The sequence below is a fragment of the Neoarius graeffei genome, chromosome 4 (assembly GCF_027579695.1).
Source record: "Neoarius graeffei isolate fNeoGra1 chromosome 4, fNeoGra1.pri, whole genome shotgun sequence".
Classification (NCBI taxonomy): domain Eukaryota; kingdom Metazoa; phylum Chordata; class Actinopteri; order Siluriformes; family Ariidae; genus Neoarius; species Neoarius graeffei.
This window is the reverse complement of record NC_083572.1, coordinates 16,646,220-16,660,770: the sequence shown is the minus strand read 5'-3', so window position 1 is coordinate 16,660,770 and position 14,551 is coordinate 16,646,220. Positions and strand designations below refer to the sequence as shown.

Here is a 14,551-nt window from a genome sequence, read left to right as displayed (position 1 = left end):
CACAAAACATTTTTCTAATAGCCTTCTGGCTTGTCCACGTGATCTTTAGCAAACTGCAGACCAGCAGCAATGTTCTTTTTGGAGAGCAGTGGCTTTCTGCTTGCAACCCTGCCATGCACACCATTGTCTTCTGATGGTGGACTCATGAATATGAACATTAGCCAATGTAAGAGAGGCCTTCAGTTGCTTAGAAGTTACCCCGGGGTCCTTTGTGACCTTGCCGACTATTACACGCCTTGCTCTTGGAGTGATCTTTGTTGGTCGACCACTGCTGAGGAGGGTAACAAGGGTCTTGAATTTCCTCCATTTATACACAATCTGTCTGACTGTGGATTGGTGGAGTCCAAACTCTTTAGAGATGGTTTTGTAACCTTTTCCAGCCTGATGAGCATCAACGCTTTTTCTGAGGTCCTCAGAAATCTCCTTTGTTCGTGCCATGATACACTTCCACAAACGTATGTTGTGAAGATCAGACTTTGATAGATCCCTGTTCTTTAAATAAAACAGGGTGCCCACTCACACCTGATTGTCATCCCATTGATTGAAAACACCTGACTCTAATTTCACCTTCAAATTAACTGCTAATCCTAGAGGTTCACATACTTTTGCCACTCACAGATATGGAATATTGGATCATTTTCCTCGATAAATAAAGCAATTACTTGTGCGTGCCTATAATACACAATTAAAAAGGTGACAATCTCCTGGAGTCAAGATTAATATATTACATCCTGACACCTAAATATCAGAACCAGGCGTGTTAGACTGGAATAAATATCAAGAAGCAGGTTTGAAGGGGTCGATATTGGCTCCTAATGTTCTCACCCGTCTCGTCCTGGCTGCAGGCTCTCTCTGCAGCGTCCGCATCGTCTCCTCCTTTTAGACTGCTCCTACTGTTCTCATCAGCAGTCTGTGGGGACGGGGGATTTTCCTCAACATTGGCGGCTGCGCTTGATGTATCTGTAGGAGAAAAAGACGAAAAGAAAAACACCGTTTGCTGATATATTGATATGACAAGAAAGAAATTCAACATTAACAAGCAAGAATAATGCCCCCCCCCCAAAAAAAAGGGTGAGAGAAAGAGAAATCACAGCTACTCTCTGAAGATTTGAAGACATTAACATTGCGTGACTTAGGAATATATTATACACACAGGACACTTTTTCGATGGAATAGAAATGTGTTCTTTTCCCTTCTAGCAGGTTTCATTCATTTGGTTTGATCGCATGCAATATTGTTAGCATATCGCTTATCCTATGCGTATTACGTCACTCTACCCAATGGAGAACGAGCGTTGAATACGGTTTACGATATTGCATGGTTGTCAAGACATGACGTCACACGGAGGAGACGTAAAACTTCCGTGCTAGCGAGTGACCGTGACAATTTGGAAACAAACATGGACGCCCGGTTTGCTTCGTTCAGGGGTCGGCAACCTTTAACACTCAAAGAGCCATTTGGACCCGGTTTCCACGGAAAAGAAAACACTGAGAGCCGCAAATACTTTTTGACATCTAAAATGAAGAGAACACTTATTTATATATATATATATATATATATATATATATATATATATATATATATATGAGTGATTCCACGCTTATGGGTACTGAAATGGGGACATGAACTTATTCACCTAAAACCATTTCTTTTTTTACCATCAGGTCACAAAACATGTAATCTTTAATGAATGATATGTTAAAAGATAACTTTAATTTTCTGAGATGTAATAAAAACATATTTATATGCCAAAGTCAAGCCTATGAGTTCCAAAATGATGTCTGTTACATTACTTCTGTTACGATTGTCCATCTCGCGTCTGTTACAAATTAATTACAATCTAGCTATATACCATGTTAATCTTATTGAAAGAATGTGTATGTTTATTCTACTCCACATGTTTATTAATTATATTTGCTAAAACATCACCTTCCTATGTTTCAAAAAGTAATTCTACATTGTTAAAATTGAGAATATATATGTCCACAACACTTCTGTTACGTTCTGACTTTGGCATATAAATATGTTTTTATTACATCTCAAAAAATTAAATTATACATGTAGCAAACAAAAACTGCCGTGAGCCGTCATCCTCATATCGCCTTTGGGCTTTTGGGGCGTGTATCAGAGCCTTAACCTGAATTTAAAAAATAAATTGGAAAAAAAGAGCACTTTCACTGAACAATGGAAATTAAATATTTGCAAAATTTCTGCATAAATATTTCTTTAATGGGACTTCTGCTCCTGAACCTCTGTGCACAGTGTCTGCAAATCAGGGCTGTAGGAAGTCATTTTCATCTTTCCGCAGGACTGTAAACTGTCATCTGGGAGGCGTGAGCGGTGTTTGTTTTTAACAAAGTTCATGGTGGAGAATAGCTGCTCACATACGTATGTGGATCCGAAGATCGACAGGACTCCAAATGCATATTTCTTCATGTTTATGTAGGTGTCGGGGATTACATTTCTCCATACTTAGCAGGGCTCCAAATTTGCGGTGGTCCGGTCACCTGAGGCGACTTAATTTGTCATTTGGCAGTATCTGGCAACACAGCACTGACTCAGTTCATGCAATCGCTGGTGCTGCATAGGCTACCATGTAAGCTCAGTCAATTTAAGCGACAAATTAAAAAAGGAAGCGGACAAATTAGTTCCTAAAAGAACGAGTAAGGGGTCAGTCATCTGGCATTTTTTTTTGGATATCGCGAGGAGGACGTGGAACAGCAAATGGCAAATTTGTAAAGTGTTCAAAAAAAAAAGTATCAAAATACTCGGGTCTTGAAATAAATGCACATTAGTCATGAACAATGGTAACTACTCTCTTTTGTGTTATTTTTGACAGAAGTAAAATTCATACATGAACAAATTTTGTCGAGTTACTTCGGAAGGTAACTAGTCCGGCTGGCTGGTGAAAAAATATGAATTTCGAGCCCTGCTTAGCCTACCTGGGGTTGAACGTCTCGATAGATGCGCAGCGTTTTGGCAGGTATATAGGCTACCGGCTTCCGCGAGTGACGCATATATTGAGAGACGAAAAAATTTATATATAAAATAATTTTATTTTAATATTTCAAGATCACAATAATGTTCCAATTTAGAACTACAATAAAAAACGAACTAACAAAAATAAAATGCACTTTAATTGGATACTTATAAAATTTACTTCCCCAAGCCGCACAGAGCCGCAGCATAAGGATGAAAGAGCCGCATGCGGCTCCGGAGCCACGGGTTGCCGACCCCTGGCTTCGTTAAATACGCAAGATTGAGAGAATTTTGAAAGAGAAAAGACGCGTTGAACACCCGAAAGGACCGTCTAAGTGTTATAATAATGGCTTTTTTTTTCCATGGTCTATATTCAATTCAGCTAGCATGATAGGTTTTTGGTCTGCAAAGCCTATTGAACGCATATAACACTGCGAAGCGTTTTGTTTTAAAAATCAACGCAAAGACGACTGAAATCATGTGCCTCGGCCCAGATACAGACTTTTTCACTGATGATGAAAAACTGGTCAACGTCAATCACTTCAAATATCTGGGCAGTTATGTTTCGAAAGACTGCACTCTGAAGCAGGAGCTGATCACACGTATACAGTAGGGCTGGGTATCACCAGATACCTCACGATACTATGGCGATATTTTGCCCACGATAACGATAATATCACGGTACAGCGATTCTGCGATAATCGATATATTGCAAGAAATTTCAACCACATCACGATATCTGTGTCACTGAAGAAAATCAGAATTTATTGACCACTGTAAAATTACATTTCACATACATAACTACACACTCTTGCCAGACATATATTTGTCTCTATTCCACTGCTGTCAAAACCAAGAGTTGCTTCACTACAACATACAGAAAATTCCCATTTCTGTGCTAGTATTATCAACTTTTCTGTAAGCATGGACACATCAGTGCTGCTTAACAAGCAGAATCAAATTGTTTTATGAAAACTTAAAACTTGCACTGCAGACTGCACATACATTTCAGTGCTAACACTAATATCAATTTGTTCTTTGTAAACTTGAGAACATATACCTGAGAACATTTAACTTGTGCTTATTTTGCAGGAACAACACACTGTCTGAAACACATTGAAAAGTGCAGTGGGCATCTTAATTTATTTGGAGTGAAACAGGTTTTGCAAAGTGCGTACTCTTTGTCCGGCTAACTGTTTCTTTTTCTCCTTTCCTTTGGAATCCAAAGTGCCTCCAAACATCTGCCTTAAAGTTCGGCGGCGTCTCTAGGTTTGTGTTAACAGCCATGCTTGCCTGTTTTTTTTCCTCACTGCAACCGCCGGGGAAAAAAGAGAAGACGAAGAGTGCCTTGCAGTGAGGTAGCGGCACAGCGACACCTCGCGGAGCGGAGGTGCGGAAGTCGTACTGGATTTACAACCTGTCTGAAACATGATTTTATTATTTGAAAAAATATCGATATTCAAATTTTGAGTATCGTTATTGAATCGGAAGACAAAGTATCGCGATATATCGCCATATCGATATTTTTGCACACCCCTAGTATACAGAACACATCAAGTGCTTATGGGCGACTGAAACAACGAGTTTTCGACAACCACAATCTAACCATAAGAACAAAAGTAAATGTTTACGTTCAGTGTCTATTACTGATCCTTCTATATGGAAGTGAATCTTGGTCGTTGTACGCCCATGAAATAAAACAGCTACGCACTATCCAACGACGACACCTCAGCTCAATCATAAATATCAAGTGGGATGACTTCGTTAGCAACGAAGAAGTTTTGAAAAGAGCCGGAGCAGAGGATATCGAGGTCCTCCTCGCCAAAAATCATCTACGTTGGCTTGGACATGTTGCTCGGATGGAGGACACTCGAATGGTCAAAATGCTAATGTTCGGTGAATTAGCAGAAGGTGCAAGAACGGTCGGGCGTCCAAGATTACGTTTTAAAGACAATTGCAAAAGTTTATGAAAAGTTGGTGGTTTGCTCAATACATGGTCTGACTTTGTTGCCGATCGTGTTAAGTGGCGACAGAGCATCAAAACGACATGCAACAAATTGAACGAACATCGTATAAACGAATACGAAAAACAAAAAGAAAAAAGGAGATATTTAATCATTAATTTATTTTATACGTTTAGCATTCTCTAATTGTTTAGCTGTTTCTGTATTTTGCTCGCTTGCGAGACTAGGCTAATATAATAATAATGCTAGCTGAAAGGAATATTTCTGATATACCGCTCAATGCCAGCCGATATTATTTATTTAAATATACTCTGGCACTGAAGCGTGTGACTTGACTGCAGGACAACAATCTGGCATGGGCAGGCAAGCAAAAAAAAAAAAAGCAAGTGAACAGTTTCAAGCATGTGAGCTTGCAAATGCATGAAAAGATGAAGGTGCAGAAGGCCAAGGGGGGTGGGGGGGTGGGTGGGTGATCCAAGCACAATGAAACCACACACACGTCTTTCCTGAGGGGTACCTGCCGTCTTGGGCAGCTCCTCCAGACCGTTCCCTTTCTGGGGCTCACTGAGCTCCACTGACCCATCAGAAGGCCCCGGCATCTGGGAGACGGTGGACACCGAAGCCCCCGGGGACTCTGAATCACAGGACGCTTCAGCTACACAGGAACACACACCGATGCATCAAGCACTTTCTTATGAAATCCTAAACAAAGTGTAAGCAACTCCAAACCAGGACAGCAAAATTTTAATACATGAGGTCAGGTAATGATGATGAGCTCAAATAGTTCACACTTTAACCTGATCCTGTCCTAATCCAAGTGTGTGCGCTACTTTCAGTCTCGATAGGATGTGAACAGCATCTATTCTGAGCCACTACGTAAACGCGCTCTCCGAAAATCCTCCCGTTCCACAAGAAACCCGTCACTTTTACGGATTCGAACCGTGGCTACAGGAATACGGAAATCACTTTTATGTAAATTGATGTTCTACTTACAGTGGTATGCAAAAGTTTGGGCACCCCGGTCAAAACTGCTGTTACTGTGAGCAAAAGCAAGTTGAAGATGACGATCTCCAAAAGGCATAAAGTTAAATATGACTCATTCCCTTTATATTTTAAGCAAAAACTTTTTTTTTTTAATTTTCGTCTTTTACATTTTCAAAATGACAAAAAAGGAAAAGGCCCCGAAGCAAAAGTTTGGGCACCTTGCATGGTTAGTAACTAGTAACACCCCCTTTGGCAAGTATCACAGCTTGTAAACACTTTTTGTAGCCAGCTAATAATCTTTCCGTTCTTACCTGGGGGATTTTCACACATTTGTCCTTGCAAAAGGTTTCCAGTTCTACAAGTTTCTTGGACTGTCTTGCATGCACTGCTCTTTTGAGATCTATCCACAGATTTTCAATGACGTTTAGATCAGGGGACTGTGAGGGCCAGGGCAAAACCTTCAGCTTGTGCCTCTTGAGGTATTCCATTGTAGATTTTGAGGTGTGTTTTTTGGATCATCGTCTTTATTGTAGGACCCGTCCTTTTTTTAAACTTCAACTTTTTTGCAGATGGTGTGATGTTTGCTTCCAGAATTTGCTGGTATTTATTTGAATCCATGCTTCCCTCGACCAATGAAACGTGCCCTGTGCCACTGGCTGCAACACAACCCCAAAGGATGATCGATCCACACCCATGCTTCAGAGTTGGAGAGGTGTTCTTTTCCTGGAACTTGGCACCCTTTTTTCTCCAAACATACCTTTGCACATTGTGGCCAAAAAGTTCTATTTTGATTTCATCAGTCCACAGGACTTGTTTCCAAAATGCATCAGGCTTATTTAGATGTTCATTTGCAAACTTCAGACGCTGAATTTTATGGCTAGGACGCAGGAAAGGTTTTCTTCTGATGACTCTTCCATGAAGATCATATTTGTTCAGGTGTCGCTGCATAGTAGCCTAGTAAACTAGACCCACCCGCCTAGCGGCCAAAAATATTTTTGCCTAGCGAGTGGGTCTAGCCTCGCACCATATAAACAAAAACACCCCGGGCATCAAATCGTGCCCGCCAATCACAACGCAAGGTTTTTGTTTGGATTCTTTGGGCGGGCTTTTGCAGGAGTGACGACAAAGCTGCGCGACGCTGGAGAAAGCACAACAGGAAAGATGGCTACGGCTAGTGAACAGCGCGTGTTTGACTCCACTTTGGAATCAGTTTTAGAAGAATTAGACTTGGAGTTTTCGTTGAAACATGAGCAGGAAGAGGCTCTCCGCTCATTCCTTTTCAAGAAGGACGTTTTCGCTGTTTTGCCGACCGGCTATGGCAAAAGTCTGATCTACCAGCTGGCTCCGCTCGTAGCCAAAAGGATGGGGCTAGTTTGTGCAGTACGAAGAATTAATAAACAGCTTTGAAACATTACTTTTTGATTGTTTCTTATTTTCCCGTTATTTTAAATTTAAGGGAAATTATTTCACCAAACACCACTAAATAAAAACTCTCAAAAACAGTTTAAGCAAACCCTTGAAAAACACTTGGAAAAAAAAATGAGTGTATGTGGTACAGACTCCAAACTTGTGGTCATTATCTCCAAACTTCTTAATATCTAGAACCTGTTTATTAATTAATACGCATTTTGAAAAATTATTTATTTCAAGGCCTCCCCCACTGCTTTCTGTCGCTCTGACTACGTCACAGTCACTGTTGCGCTGATTGGTCAGAGCGTTGGCCTATACGCACAGAGACAGTTTGAAAGACAGCGGTTTGTTCCTCCCACCCCCTTCGGAAATGTCTACGGATCGAGGCCAGACTAAATATTCACATTTAGTCTGGCTTGCCAGGCTAGCTGCATAGTAGAACAGTGCACCACCACTCCAGGGTCTGCTAAATCTTTCTGAAGGTCTTTTGCAGTCAAACAGGGGTTTTTATTTGCCTTTCTAGCAATCCAACGAGCAGTTCTTTCAGAAAGTTTTCTTTATTTTCCAGACCTCACCTTGATCTCCACTGTTTCTGTTAACTGCCATTTCTTTTTTTTTTTTTAAAGATATTTTTTTGGGCTTTTTGCACCTTTATTGGATAGGACAGTGTAGAGACAGGAAATGAGCGGGAGAGAGACGGGAAGGGATCGGGAAATGACCTCGGGCCGGAATCGAACCCGGGTCGCCCGCATTCATGGTATGGCGCCTTAACCACCTGAGCCACGACGCCCCCTAACTGCCATTTCTTAACATTACAATCTGAGGAAACGGCTACCTGGAAACACTTTGCTACGTTCTTGTAGCCTTCTCCTGCTTTGTGAGCAGCAATTATTTTATTATTCAGAATGCGAGGGAGTTGCTTAGAGGAGCCCATGGCTGTTGATTTTAGGGACAAGTTTCCTAACGAAGAATTTGAACAAGCCACAGCTCAATAAGCTAATTAAGGTCTGGAACCTTGGTAAAAGTTACCTGAGAACTCAAATGTATTGGGGTGCCCAAACTTTCACATGGTGTTCCTTTTCTTTTTTCACTCTCCAATTGTACAGAACAAAAATAATGCACAAATCTTGCAGAAAACGCTGAAGAGAAACATGTCGTCTTTACCTTTATGCCTTTTGGTGATCAGTTCATCTTCTGCTCACTTAACTATTCACAGTAACAGACATTTTCAGCAAGGGTGCCCAAACTTTTGCATGCCACTGTATGTGCCACATAAACAGGTTTAAAAATGCACTCAAATGTTGATATAGTGATATTTATTACCTCGCACGCAACTGAGTAAGCAGGGCGAAGTATGGTAATCAATACAGTTTGTTTGTTTGTGTCTGTTAACAATCTAGCGTCTAGACGGTTGCACCAATTGACTTCAAATTTTTCAGCGTAGGTGGGCAATGGTTCGTAGATTACCTGATTAAATTTTGGGGCTAATCGGGTCAAGGTCACCGGAAAGGTCAACCTTTCGGTCAAACTAATATTTTCCATTATAACTCAAAAACGGTTGCTGATAGACAGATGTTTACTATTAGGAGCGTATAGGAACTCCCATATGGGCTTGTGTTTTGCACCATGACCTTGAATGACTCTGAAATGTCAAACTCAAGGTCATGGATTTTCATAGGACTATAACCTGACAGCTGATGATTGAGAAAGATTACCATCAACATACAGGTATAAAACGAGCGCTGGCAGGCGAGGTTTGTTTTGCCTGGCAACATCTGTTTATGGAACGTTTCGTAACATTCATGGAAGGAGTCTTTATAGCAGTCAGAGGTAAAGATGTCACGGGGAAACCTTCAGGATAAAAGACTTTGCATTTCTAACATAAGCTGCTTTTCTTTGGGGGGGAATGAAGGTTGGTGAGGGAACCACTGTTTGCATCTGCTACGGTGTGTAAGTGATCATTTGTTTTATCGGTTTGTTGTACAACATTATACCTGACAAACAAACAGATAAAATATCACTCTTTAATAAATAAAAAGGGCGAGTACTATAAAATTGTCACGATATAGAATGGTACATGCTGTTACAGGAGAATAATCGACCCTCTCCGCTTCATATCACATCACACCACACCACCACATCGTTGATTATTTTCCGATAACAGCAGATTCTATCATGTTTCATTCCTTATTTGATTGTAAACAGAAAGCCTTGAGAAATCTGCTTGGTTTAAGGACAAATTTCTTAACTTTCAAGATTTTTTTCCTCTCCGTGCTTCCACGGAAGGCGGTCGCATTTTCTGCTCTCCCTCTCCCTCCTTTTTTCCCTGCTTGTGCTTCTGTGTCTTGTCTCGTCTGCTGTACTTTTTGAAGAGACTCTTCCTGCATTACTTTCTAAACTAAAAAAAGCATGGAATTGATAAACTGGTCTCCTAACAAAATTGACACAGTTTTGGGTTCGGGGGAACCCGTTTGTCCTGTCGGAACGTTTGCGGCTGGTTACACGATGGACGCGTGGGAGCGGTGGCGGGTCGTGTGCCTGGCGATTCTTTCCATGGAGGACATTGAAGATATCTACCTATTCGGAACCATGATTACAGGACTTTTGCTGATTGGATTAGGCATTGCCCTGGTATATCGAGGAAATCAGACAACGGTGACAGCTGTTCAAAGCCCCACAAAGCTGCCCGATATGATTGGAGTGATGGGCAAAGCTGTTGGCACTCAGACTGTGGACATTCAGCACTTTAACCACAAAATGGTTATCTCGGAGCATCTTTCAGCTTTGCAAGGAATACGTTTTTCAGAGGTCAATTTGAATAGAATGGACGGAATGTACAGATATGGACGAGCGGTGTGGACGTGCAAAGACTGCGTCTGGAAAGACCAAACAATTCATATCTTATCGACATTCGGCGCCCTGAGACAGCACCAGCCTCGGTTCAGGCCGTTGCTGGGGAAACATTTCCCCCTGAAGGTCACTGCCGGGAGACACTCGCATTCCTCTCTAACTGTCCGCGGTCGCCATTTTTACCCCCAGTGTGACAAGCGGGTGCGTGACCAGCACCTTCATGGCTGCAGGAGCGGACAGCTGCTTGCTTGCGCTGGATTACCTCCTCCCCTCCCTTACCCCCTACCCCTGATTCCCCCCCTCAAGTCCCGTGTTTAAAGTGTACTTGTGTGCTTATGCAAAGGTTTTTTTTTTTTTTAAATGTTCCCACACTGTACTCCTGACAGGAGCATGGGGGGGGGGGGGGGGGGGGGGTGTTTCCTTTTTTTTCCTTATCTCTCCATGTTGTGTTTCCTTTTCATCTTTATCCCTGTCTTCCTGTCCTGTCTACCCTATGTCACTTGTATGTTGTATATGTACGGACAGGGTGACGGCTAATTTCGCTGGTACATGTGACTAGTGACAATAAAGGGCATCATCATCATTTTCTGATTTAAAAAAAAAAAAAAAAAAAGTGTTGATATCTGAAATTCCTCTATTTCCTGATCCGGGCTGTAGCTATGTCAATCACGGGCCCCAGACCCAATTCATCTTTAACAGCAACTGTTTCATCGTCTCATTAAAAACACATCTTTCCAACTAAGAAGTGAAGGTGAGCAGGGCTCTTTTCTTTGAATCGGAATACACCCATTACTACCTGCAGGGTCGGCCTCCTCCGTGTCTGTCTGGGCCTGGAGGGATTTGTCTTCAGGGGCCTCAGAGTCCTCTTGTTCAGCGGTGGACTTCTGCTCCTGCAATTCCTCCCTTTTGCATTTCTGCAGCTCCTCGACAGCTTTCCTCTTTACCTCCTCCATCTCCTGCTCCTGCTTGGCTCTCACACGCTCCAGGATCTCCTCTGAGACAGGGAGAGGAAACAAACAATCTGGTTTAAGCCATTGCAGAGTCATACTTCAGAGCAATACACATCAGAAGGGCATCATGGACATAGCAATGTGGTGCATCAATTCATTACCCTATTTGTATATGGCTCGAGATTGAATCCCATCATTCTTTGCCTTGCCACCCCTCTTCTATCAAGATTACGAGGTGCTCATGAACAGGAGTGCCTACTGTATCCTCGCAACCCAAATTCACTACAACAAACACTAGGCACGTAACGATTTGATTCAGTTGACGATATTTGGTTCATGATTTGATTTTCCCCTCAATATTTTCAGAAAATTGTATGACAAAAAATAAAAGCACAACATTTATTTTCCTAGCCTTTGTTAAATAAAAAATAAATAAATAAAATGTATATACCAAAAATAATTATTTACTTACGTTTGTAAAGACTGGAGTAAAATATAATAGCTCAACTTAAATATTGCTTTTATTATGAACGAAAAGTTAATAACAAATAGGCCTTTTCTTAATAAACTTTTATGAACATTTGTACTACTTCCAACTGCTTCTCTTTTCTTGACCTTTCAAAAGACTGTAAAAAGAGTGGTCCGATTTCTTATCAAATCTATTTGTACAGTCAATTGCACAACAGCACTTTCACATTTTAGATCCCTTTTGTGTGGGGAAGTCATGGCCTAATGGTTAGAGAAGTGGCTTTGGGACCAAAAGGTCACTGGTTTGATTCCCTGGACCAGCAGGAATGGCTGAAGTGCCCTTGAGCAAGGCCTCCAACTGATCCCTGGGCTACTCTGGGTATGTTGGTTGTTGCTCTGAATAAGAGCGCCTGCTAAATGCCTGTAATGTAATGTTTTTTGTGGCATTAGAACAGAGTTACTTCCACCTTGGGTAAAGTCAAGTGCATTCCTGTTATCGTACCCTTTGCTGTCTAAATGCAATTACAGCTTGGGGGGGGGATTACACAGGCTGATTATTATTATTATGGCCCGAGCACCAAATGGTGTGAAGACCCTATTGTTTTTCGAAGGATTATTATTCTTATTATTTTTCTGTTGCGTTTGGCCTTATTTGAGGCATTTCCCATGCACGAAAACTCATGAAATTTGATATGCACAGTCATCGTCACCGCTACTCAGCCACAGACTTTTGGCCCCGGGCATGGTCCAGGGATTTCATTGCGCCCCTTTTCCATTTCCCATTGAAATGAATGGGTAGAACTTTGGAATGATGTCATAAGGCCATTTGGAGTGAAATTACACATGGTCATTTTTAACGTACTCCTCCTAGATGGTTCATCAAATTCATGTCAAACTTGGCAAACATGATGCCAAGATATTGCTGAAGTTGAATTGCTAAGGGATTTTTGATATGTTGTAATATGTTGAAATAATATAACATATAATATGCCAAAATATTGCTGAATGTTGAACTTGATATCTTGTAATATGATTCTGATACACTCTAACCGTTATGGGCCTGTCTGGTATAGCGCCACCAACTGGCCAAGGAAAGAATAGGGTTTTGAATATGTGTGTTTTGACCAGGGCTTTGAACCGGTTCAAGGAACGAAAACCGGGAACTTTTTCTATTTCACATGGAACAGAAACGAAACCAGAAACTTTATTATTTTTTATGTTCCGGAACAGAAACGCTTATTAAAAATAATGGTAACCGGTTAATACCGGTTTTTATTTCGTTCCTCAAAGTTTCTGTAGCCTACAAATAGTCATTCTTCTCCTGCGCAAGTTTCTATGACCCGCTGGGGTTCACTTCCTGTGAGACGTTCACTGATTGAATGGAGAGAGCGGGAAGGTGGACTACTAGTGAATAAGTGCATTACTGAGTGTCTGAGCAAAGAAGAGCCTGAACAATGCAACCTCCCTATTGGCTGTTTGTAAAAATGTATCAGTTGTTGCCCTTCCCACGGGAATCATCGCGGGCTCGAGAGCCGAGACCTGACGAGTTAGTTCGTTGGTAGCAGAACAAAATGTCTGGACACAAATCGGGCTTTCAGAAAAGGAAAGAAAATAAACAGAGGGTCGAAAATACAAAAAAGGAGGCAGAAAATGCAAAACGAGTTTTAAGGTAGGACAAATGGTTAGTTTTCTGAGGCAGCCCGCCGTGGCTGCCTGCAGGCTGATTTATTATAGCCCATTTAGTTAAAATAGTTGATATAAAATGTTTATAGTTATAGTTATGTGATGGTTGTCCTGATTTAGACTGGTGTTTTTTTTTTTTTTGGGGGGGGGGGGGGGGTTGCGCGATGTTGCACCCGGGTCCAGATTAGGGCAGAACCGGCCCTGGCTACATTTCAGGTGTAGTTTGTTTTATGAATGTATGTACTTGCATAGATGTGTACTTGGTCTTCCAATATGGCGCCTAACAAAATCTCGCGGCTCAGTGACGTCATGCGGTAGCCCTCTATAGGGCCTGACTAGCCTTTGGTAACACACTAAACGAATTATCTTTCATTTTTGGCACTTTTTCTGTTTGTGTAGATGGGAAGACATACTGAGAATCCAAATCACCAACATATGAAATAATAATTGTTTTGAATTATTTCTTGTCTTATTTAATGAAGGTTGTAATAGAATTAGCCTACATTTGGCTTAAGCTGGATGAGACAGAGACATGATTTTATAGCCATTTGTTAAACAGCTGACAGGGAACGTAATTAACCGTTCCGGGAACGAAATTTTTTTGTTCTAACCGGTTCGGGAACGTCTATTTAATGGTGGAACCCAAAACCGGAAACGTTAAAATTCCGTTTCTGTTCGGAACGAACCAATAGGAAAAAAATTCCGGTTCAAAGCCCTGGTTTTGACACATGATGAATTTCAACATGCTCCTCCGAGACGGTTCATGAGATTCATGTGAAGTTTGTTATATGTGATGCCAAGATGTCGCTGATATTAAATTGCGAGGGGATTTTTGATATCTTGTAATATGTTGAAATGGCCTTATGATTTTAATATCTTGCCACAAACAGGAAACGTGTCAGAAAGCCACAGTGCATTGACTGTATGGTCGGACACTTCTTACTTCAATAGATATTATGATAACCTGACGCCCAATGGGCCTGCCTGTTATAGCGCCACCACCTGGCCAAGCAGGAAATGTGCCAGAAATTGGCAATGTCTTAAGTGATTGATCTGACACTTTACAAAATATTGTGTATTATGATTGTGATGATATTCACATGTGTAATTCAGATGCCTAGCACAGCGCCACCACCTGGCCAAGCAGGAAATGGGGAAAAATGTTCAATTCATTGATGGATTGATCTGAAACTTTACAGCATATTGGATATCATGAGTCTGATGAAATAACATATACAATTCTGTGCACACTCATACACACAC

At 41.3% G+C, this 14,551-nt stretch overlaps 1 protein-coding gene across 1 annotated transcript in view; it reads right to left on the bottom strand.

The window, feature by feature from the left end:
• LOC132884228 (nucleosome-remodeling factor subunit BPTF-like) overlaps positions 1 to 14,551 on the bottom strand; it is a 174,269-nt gene that overhangs the window by 104,051 nt on the left and 55,667 nt on the right. The window contains exons 6-8 of the mRNA XM_060918044.1: positions 10,984 to 11,181; positions 5,443 to 5,598; positions 826 to 960 (exon numbers count right to left, since the gene is read on the bottom strand). Coding sequence (XP_060774027.1) covers positions 826 to 960; positions 5,443 to 5,598; positions 10,984 to 11,181 — 489 coding nt within the window. The remainder of the gene's footprint in view (positions 1 to 825; positions 961 to 5,442; positions 5,599 to 10,983; positions 11,182 to 14,551) is intronic.